Below are 9,179 nucleotides of genomic sequence, written 5' to 3'. Positions count from 1 at the left end.
GTGATCAAGCAAGGAACTTTTTTTTCCAATCTGGGTTACCTCAGCCTGTCTTAGCGCAAATATGGTAAGCTGAAATTTTGTATGAGCAGAATATAAAATATAAAATAAAACACTGTCTTTCTGTATTTGTTTGGAAATACAATTTCTTATGTAGAAAGAGCGTGCAGGTCTAGCCTGGACTATGCTGTCACTTCTTCTCAGAGACTCCTTTTGAGAGGTGTACTGTGCACCGACATTCAGTTGTAACTGGGACATCCAGACTTGGGTAGTTTCCCACATTGGTGTTGGCTCCGTACATGCCACTCACACTCAATCGTGTGCTTCCCATCTTCCCTCCTTTGGAATTCTTTACCTTGCACTCCGAGAATTAGTAGCAGTAGAAGAACTGGTGCGTCGTACAGTGCGAAGCAAGTGTTGATTTCTGCTGAAGAGCCTGAGTAGAGCAGGCTGTCAGGTACAGTTTTGGGCTCCAGGGTCCCCGCTCTGGGGGCAGTGCTGGCTCTTACCAGGACTGTAACTCCATGCTCTGAGTGTGTTGGTGTTACGGAGAGCACTTGATATTTATAAGGAGTTTGTAGTCCTGGGTGTAGCACTTTCTGTCTCTGCTATTGGGCACATTTATTTGCCATTTTTGATCTTGGTTTTTAATCTGGATAATTGGCATGTTTGTATTTTCTTTTATAAACTTGAGTGGATTAGCAGAAAAACTACACATGATGGATTTAATGTGTGGCTTGACGCATCATATCATAGGCCGTCGAAAGAAAACTCAGAAAGGTAGGTCTTACATCAGAGACTGGGTCTTCCACCCTGCTCTACTTCTCAGCTATTTACTGGGTCATATAACATACACACTGCTGTATCAGGTATCTCCAGATGGAAAAGCAATAATGCCAGAGTCCTGTGCTGCCTTTGGTTGTCTGCCATCTTTTTGTCTCTTTCCTTCTTTCCACTAGTGAGCTTGCTTCCATGACACTATTCCAGTTCTAACTGTCCATTTGAGCTAGAGAAGTAAAGGCTCCGAGAGACAGGAGCGCATGTGCAGGAAGTCACGGCAAGCGGGCACAGGAGCTGTGTCCACTCACTTGGGTGAAGGATTGAGATGCACTTGTGTGCCATCTGTTTGGACCCTCACAGGCTTCTTTTGGGTTCCCTCCATTAAGGCTGTCTCTAGAACCTGCTTTCCAGGGCTCCCTCACTGACTTGTGTTTGTTTGATGATACGACCAACGACTGAAGTTTCATTTGTGGAGCATCTTCCCACCAGGCACGCTAGCCCAGGGCTGTAGTCCTGACACTTGAGGACTCATGCAGAGGCCAGTGTGAGCTATAGTATGGGACCCCGTCTTAGGGACAAAAACAAAGAAAATACCAAAAACTTTGTTACTGGGGATTGAACCCAGCCCCTTGGAGGCGTGCGGCCCAAGTGCTCATGTTGGATTGTGCCCCTGTGTGCCCACCTTTTAAAATTTTATTTTGGTCGGGCAGTGGTGGCACACGCCTTTAATACCAGCATTTCAGAGGCAGAGGCAGGTGGATCTCTGTGAATTTGAGGCCAATCTGGTCTACAGAGTTTGTTTCAGGACAGCCAGGGCCACACACAGAAAAACCTTGTCTTGAAAGACCTAAATAAATAAATAAATAAACTGCCTTATTTTCATGCAGAGCCTTCCTTAAGTTGCCTGCAGTAGCCTTGAATTTTAGTCTTCCTTCCCTAGCCTTCTAAGTAGCAAAGATTACAGGGTTCTGTCTGTCCTCTCTGCCCTCTTCTTCTTAACACCAGGGTGAGATGGGAATAATTCTAAATATTTTAGTTGCCAAAACGGTATCTGCCAGTTTCCTTCCCGTTCCTTCCTGGGAGGGCGATTTCTAGGAGCTATGTCATTGTTGGCTATTGTTGTAATCTGGCGTTACATACTCTGACCTAACTCCTTCAGAGAATCCAGCTTTCCTCATCAGAGTCTTCCCTGGAAATCCTACCGTGGAGACACGCAGTTCCCAAGACTGAGTAGGTCATAGTTCAAGGGTCCAGGAACTAGTTAACTGGAATACACTGTCTACACAACACCGCAGCGGCTTCTGAGATAGTCTGCTCATTAGCCCTACAGCCAGCACCACTGGGAGACAGGAGGCAGGCCAGATGCAGAACTCTCTTTCTCCTCAGATCAAAGTCCATCCAAAGAAACACATGAGTGTAAGAATGGGAAGGCTGTCATTCATGACAGTTTTTTTTTATGACAGTTTTTATTTTATTTTATTTTAATTATTTATTTATTTATTATGTATACAATATTCTTTCTGCGTGTATGCCTGAAGGTCAGAAGAGGGCACCAGACCTCATTGCAGATGGTTGTGAGCTACCATGTGGTTGCTGGGAATTGAACTCTGGACCTTTGGAAGAGCAGGCAATGCTCTTAACCGCTGAGCCATCTCTCCAGCCCTTCATGACAGTTTTTAAAGCAGACTTGAAGAGTTAAGTACCACTGTGAGTTACTGAGTAAATGGGTATTGGAGCTGGGCTCAAAGGCAGCTTGCTTCTCTTAGCTCAGCTTGCTTCTCTTAGCTCAGCTTCTTAGCAGGTCTCGTTTCGTGAAATTTCCAACTGCTTTCCAGAGCTGCTGCAGAGGGACTGAGTTCAGTTCCTAGCACCAACACTGGACTGCTCACAACTGCCTGTAATTCTAGCTCCAAAGGATCTGAGCCCTGTGGCCTCCAAAGATGCTGGTGCTCATGTTCACACATGCACAAAATACATCTATTTTTAAAAAGTGAAACCACACTGAGCATGATGGTGCCTGCTTATATTCAAAGCACTTTGAAGCTAGAAAAACAGGAGGAGCCAGAGTTTAAGGCCAACCTGGGCTGCATGAGATCAGCCTTAAAAATGAACCCCTGTGCCTCTAGAAACAGACATTTAAAACTCCCCATTAAGGGGCTGGAGAGAAGGCTCCGTAGTTAAGAGCACTTGCTGCTCTTCCAGAGGAACTGGGTTCAATTCCCAGCATGCACAGGGTAACTCACAACTGTTTGTTATTCCAGTTCCAGGGAATCCAGTGCCCTCTTCTGACCTCTGAGGGCAACAGCCATGTACATGGCACACATACATACATACATGCAGGCAAATACTCATACACAATATAATCAGTTAATTAAAACTCTCCAAAGCCCAAAGCCGCCATTGAATGCTCAAGCCCAGTATGGTCCTGCTCTTGCTGTCTCCCCTCCTCCCAGCTCTTACCTCCCCTCCCTTTCTCCCACAGCATCTACAGTGTGGTCCAGCTCTTGCTGTCTCCTCCCAGCTCTTACCTCCCCTCCCTCTCTCCCACAGCATCTGCTCCAGAAGCTGACCCCTGTGTTCCTCACAGGGTAGGTCTCTCCATGCCTCGGGACCACTGTAATGGTGTTTCTCCTTTTTGGAGTTGTAGAACTCACATAACTGCTCACTGTCTTGTCACCCTGCAGAGAGATGCTCTTTGATGACTTTGTCCCCTCTCCCAGTCCCAGCTCCACTTCTCAGTGGTGAGTCTCCATCCTAGGGCCTTGAGCATGCTGAAGAAAGGGCTTTGCCCTGAACCACAAACCCAGCCCTTCTCTCTGGTCGTAGCCATATCTGACTTGTTTTAAACGAAAAGGCAGAGACCTGGTCTGTCTTTAGTTCCTGGTGCTCACGCCGTTGCGGGTGCGTCCATACTTAATGTTTTTATTGAATGAATGACCAAACTGCTTTAATTTTCCTTATTGCTTGGCCTTAATGGGCACCAAATGGCAGATGACACGTCTGCGTGAAGCAGCGACCTCCTGAAGACCTCTGCAGGTCTCATTAACAAGGTCTGAAAGCAGCAGTGTACACAGGGCATACTGGGAAGTCCTCGCGGTCCGCTCTTCATGGTCCGCTCTTCATTCTGTCTCCCTGCTGACATCACTGTTCCTTGTTATGGTTGGTTATTGTCATGGTAAAAAGCAGGCACAGAACATAGATGTTGTGCTTATGTGTAGTTTCTGGAACACGATATCGCTCCGTCTTCTCATCTCCTTCTCATTTCCACAGCTCAGGGTGTCAGGCTTGCGGTAGTGCTTCTATCCCGTGTCCCATGTTTCCTCAGGCAGGTCATTTCCTGTGCATTGTGATTACTGATAATGTAGTGATTACAGATAATTCTGTGATGAGTAGCTCTTAGCTGTGTGTTTTTATGTCGTTGGAAATGTACCTTCAGAGTCAATTCATAAGCATGCAGTTGCTAGCTCTAAGTAAAAGATTATGTGGTTTCCTTCCATGTGGAGTTATAGGAATTTTCCCAGCCGTGTGTCAGAGTGGTGTATGATTTGTTTGTAGAAGAAAATAAGAAAAGTATACCATTGGTGTGATAGTTACTTGGTAGTTCTATTTCTGTGATAAAACACCATGATAAGGCAACTGAGAGGAGGAAGGGTGTATTTTGTGCTGACAATAAGAGCCCATCACCTTCACATTGGGAAACCTGGCAGCCAGCACCAGGCTTGGCATCAGGCACAGCTGAGGGCTCACACCTGACCACAAGCAGGAAGCAGAGAGACCACAGAGGAGTCTTTGAACCTTCAAAGCCCACCTCCAGTGACACACCTCCTCCGAGGCCCACCAGACAGGGCTGCTGGGGGAGACCAAACTTTCAGATATAGGAGACTGTGGGCAGCATTTACCACTCAGTCACCACACTGGGCGCCTGCATCTCTGCTCCTTCCTCACCCGCCTCTTGTTTTATGGCCCCACTCTGATACACGGCTGAGCTCCGATTTCAGTTTCCCATCTCAGCGTGCAGCAGTTACTTGCTGGGTTTAGCATGCGTTTTTACTTCTGAAGTTTACTAGATCTGATGTTAATATTACCCAGATTTACAGACTTTGGGAGGAACTGGTGCAAAATTCATTGGAGAAATAGCTACAGTTGACTATGAAAAGGTCTTGGGCAGTGCTGTAGAAAGGCATCTGGGCTCTGCTGTGTCGAGTGCCAAGAGGGAAGGAGTAGAGGGCTGAGCTTTGCCGAGTAGCTGTATTTCCAGAACTTCCTCTGGGTTCTCTGTTACTGGAGATTTTTTAATAGTTTTGGTTGTTAAGTGAATATCTTTGAGAACTGTAGACTGGGCGTTCAGCTAGATGTTACAGCTGTGCTAGGCGCCTGACTGGCTTCTTTCTCCTTACCCAAGGAAGTGGAAAGAGGTTTAGAAGCACTAAATTATCTAATTAGACTCTTATTTAAAAAGTCTCTTCTCAGTCGGGCGGTGGTGGCACATGCCTTTAATCCCAGCACTTTGGGAGGCAGAGGCAGGCGGATCTCTGTGAGTTCAAGGCCAGCTTGGTTTACAAGAGCTAATTTCCAGGACGGGCTTCAAAGCTACAGAGAAACCATGTCTTGAAAAACCAAAAAAAAAAAAAAAAAAAAAAAATTAAAAAAAGTCTCTTCTCCCTTACCCCATGGATCTCACATTGAATGTTTCTAGTCTCTGCCAACAACATTTTTCAGGAGGAGTAGAAGGTGGGCATCTGCTTGACGCTTTATTTAAACGTAAATAAAGTATTCGTGTTGCTGTGAGCCGACTCTTTCTCCCCTGTAAAGCATTTAAAATAGCTGAGCATGTTAAAAATGCTTTGCAGAAGAAGGAAGGATTGTCACCTTATTGTTATCTTTTAAATCTGAAAACTTTTGCAGAACAGAGCAGCTCAGTGGCCACCGGGTCCTGGCGTGAACACAGATGCAAACCCAAGCAAGTGACTTTCACATGTGTGTTTGACAGCAGGACCAGAGGCAGGAGATTCACTGAATTGTGCAGTTTGTTTCAACAGATAAAGGAAGGCTCACTATCTGCTGGGCAGATGTGGGGTGAGACTTGAAAAGCAAAACTAAACAGAACACAGGAACCTTTCTTCCAGTGACTGGATATGGCTCAGTAGCAGGGCTCCTGAACAGCATAGAAGAGGCAATGATAATACCGATGTCTAGTTCATGAATCTAAAACGCGCCTCGTGGCATTTCAGAGCCTGTAATCCTAGTGCTTAGGGCTGAAGGAGCAGGAGTTTATGGACATTCTCTGTGTGGTCAGTTGCAGGCTAGCCTGCCCTACCCAGAACTCTGTCTTAAAAGCAAATAAAGTAAGTTAGACTGCTTAGCAACAGTCACTACTAAGAATCGTAGTTCTAACCAGTGAAGTACTAAATTCATTTCTCTAAACTCAGAACAAGTGCGAATGCATTCAGTAGTCAAAACGACCAGTGCTGAAGACTGCTAGAAATACGGGAAAAGAAAGGGCGTGTCCTTTGTTTTTCCACTTAGGTTGTTGTATTAGTGATATGCTTAGACATTTAGTAAGATAATTAAATCTAGCATAAATAACTATTAAGAATTCATGTCTGTTTGAGTCAGGGTCTTATATAGCCTAGGTTGGTCTTGGATTTTTGATGTAGCAAAAATAATCTGGATCTCTTAATCCTTCTACCTGTTTCCTGAGTTTTCTGGGGTTAAAGACCAGTGACAATACATCTGACTCTAAAATACTCCATACTTAAAATAAACACTGAAGAAATAGAAATGTAGGGAAATAAGCTACTTACAAGTCTGGTGAAAATGATAAAATTCCATAGAATACTTTTGTCAATAAAATTTCATGAGTTGCATGAAGAAAGTGTGATATAGGAAGAAAATACTGTCTGTCGTATTAAAGGGAATAGAAGAAATTGAAAGACATAAGTATTATTTCCCTTGCTGAGCAAACTGCTGTGTATATCTAGTACAGAAGCAAACACGCTATAGCGACTCACTGGCCTGTCATCTTTCGTCTCCCGGGTGTGTGTGTGCACGCACATGGGTGCATAGGTGCGTGGGTGCACACGTCTGTGTGGAAGCCAGAGGTAAACTCTGGGTGCTGTTCCTTAGGAACTGTCCACCTTGGTTGGTTTTTTGTTTGTTTTTTCAAGACAGGGTTTCTTCGTGTAGCTTTGGTTATCCTGGAACTCACTCTGTAAGACCAGACTGACCTCAAACTCACAGAGATCCGTCTGCCTCTGCCTCTTGAGTGCTGGGACTAACAGCATGTGCCATCACTGCCTGGCTTGGTGTTTTATCTTATTTATGTGTGTGTATATATATATTGGTGTGAGCATATGCGACATGTGTGGGTATCAGTTTCCTTGGAACTGGAGTTATAGGTTAACCTGTGTCCTGAGCTTTTTTCTTTTTGTTAAAGTTTTTATCTATATGATTGTCTTGTCTGAATGTATATAGTACATCATGTATCATGTGTGCAGTTTTTGAGCAGGCCAGATGAAGGCTTCAGATTTCCTCCAAGAACTAGAATTACAGTTTTTCCCAGCCATGTAGGTGCTGAGAAGTGAACCCGAGTCCTGCAAGAGCAGCCAGCAGTCTTAGCAGCTGAGCCATCTCTTTAGCTTCTGCATTTTGTTTTTGTTCACGAGACATGGTCTTTGACTGGGGTCTGGGCTCACCAGTGAGGCTCAGGTCAGTGGTCAGCAAGCCCAGGGGCGGAGCTGCCTGCTTCCACCTCCCTGCAAGAGAACTGCAAGTACGTGCTTCCAGACCCTTCCTCCTTTACAAGCCTGTCTGCTCATGCTGATGCTGCAATTCATTAAAAAGGAGAAGCAGACCTGGGTTGTTTCAGGAAAGCTAATCTGGAAATCATAAGAACTCTGAGAGCATAACAGCTTGTATTTTAGTTCAGTGAGTGGAGAACAGGGGTTGATTGAAAGTGTGGTATGTGTCTGGAAGAGTGCTGTGGTCGTGAATAACACTGAATTACAGTTAGGCTAAAGATTTGAATGTGGTGGTGCACACCTTTAATTCCAGCACTCCGGAGGCAGAGACAGGCGGAACTCTCTCTGCGAGTTCGAGGCCAGCCTGGTCTACAGAGCGAGTTCCAGACCAGTCAAGGATGCACAGAGAGACCTTTCTTAAAAACAAACAAACAAAATGTAACAAAACAAATTAAAGACTGAAAACTTAAAAGCTGATAAAATAAATATTTTGTGTCTACAGTGTATAATTTCTACACAGTAAAGATCCACAAAATCAATAGACTAAAACTCACCTTTTTGCAGTAAAATAGTTAATATGCTGTGTATGGGGAATGCTTCTAAACTGACAGGAAAAAGAAGTATAATTCAGCAGGAAGTTGGGAAAGGTTGGGAGCAAGCTGTTTGCAGAACAGTAAATCCGAGCGCACAGGAAGCACCAGGAAAGTGGAGCTCAGGCTCGCAGGAGCAGAGAAACTTGTGGTTTGTGAGGGTCACGGCTGCAGAGGGCCTGAGCTCCTGTCTGAGCTACAGTCATGCTCCTTCCTGCTCCATGATCTGCATGTTCCAGAATGACTGCTGGCTTCTACAGCCGTGCTATTTTCAGGGAGCTTTAGTTTTTGTTGCAGGACAATAAAATGTTTTTGGTTGTGCTGCATGTTTTGTTGCAGGACATGCTTTTGGTTGCGCTGCATGTTTTCATCTGTGGGTAAAAGAAGTCTAAAGTGTTTTTCATAGTCTCATGAGTGTGCACAGTTGGGTTAGGCCATGTCCTGCCTTTCGCTTCCTTTTCCATGAGAGAAAGTGGTCTTTGAAAACTCACTACAAATCCCACTTGGGCCGTGGATACTTGAGGATCGTTTTGAAACAGTAAGCGCACACCCAAGCATAGCTTCAACAATGAGTGTGCAGGGCAGGGCTCTAAAGCAGTTGACTTGGAGAACTTTCCCAGAACAGGATCTCATGCCATGCCATCTCCCATGGGTGTAGAGCCCCACAGACGAAGTGGATTTAACTTAGCGTCTCTGGAAATAACTTTCTCCAGATCCCATTTTAATAACATTTAATTACAACATCATTCACGTGACACATTCGGTGGTTTGTAGAATTGTCATAGATTTGTGTCACCTCCACCCTGATCTGATTTTAGAACATTTTTTATTAAAATGAAATCTCTTAAAATGTAAGAAGTCATCAAATTCAGGCTGAAAGTTCCTCAGTGTCTCTGGGTAAAGAATAACAGAGTACAAGGTACCACATAGTCACATAAAATGTGCTGGCTTTTCTACCCTGCTCCACCCCCAAATCCCCGTGGCTTGGTAGAGACGTCTCACTCTTTGTTATTCTCTGTAGGAGCACAGGAGCCACTTACTTTGCCTGTGCCCAAGGAAGTGGTGTTGAGAA

General features: G+C 44.8%; 1 protein-coding gene across 10 annotated transcripts in view; it reads left to right on the top strand.

Annotated features, from left to right (window-relative positions):
* The window catches only part of Itsn1 (intersectin 1), a 188,675-nt gene that overhangs the window by 59,328 nt on the left and 120,168 nt on the right, over positions 1–9,179 (top strand). For all 10 annotated transcript variants that reach the window (XR_005976225.1, XR_005976224.1, XM_041672967.1 and 7 more), the window contains exon 4: positions 1–64. Coding sequence is in view for 8 of the 10 variants with exons in the window: in XM_041672967.1 (XP_041528901.1) it covers positions 1–64 (64 nt within the window). In the remaining 2 variants the exon portion in view is untranslated. The remainder of the gene's footprint in view (positions 65–9,179) is intronic.

Source organism: Microtus oregoni, unplaced genomic scaffold, assembly GCF_018167655.1.
Source record: "Microtus oregoni isolate MIOR12 unplaced genomic scaffold, Mior012 000023F_ref0000262, whole genome shotgun sequence".
In the NCBI taxonomy this organism is placed as follows: domain Eukaryota; kingdom Metazoa; phylum Chordata; class Mammalia; order Rodentia; family Cricetidae; genus Microtus; species Microtus oregoni.
This window is presented reverse-complemented; position numbering and strand designations above follow the sequence as displayed.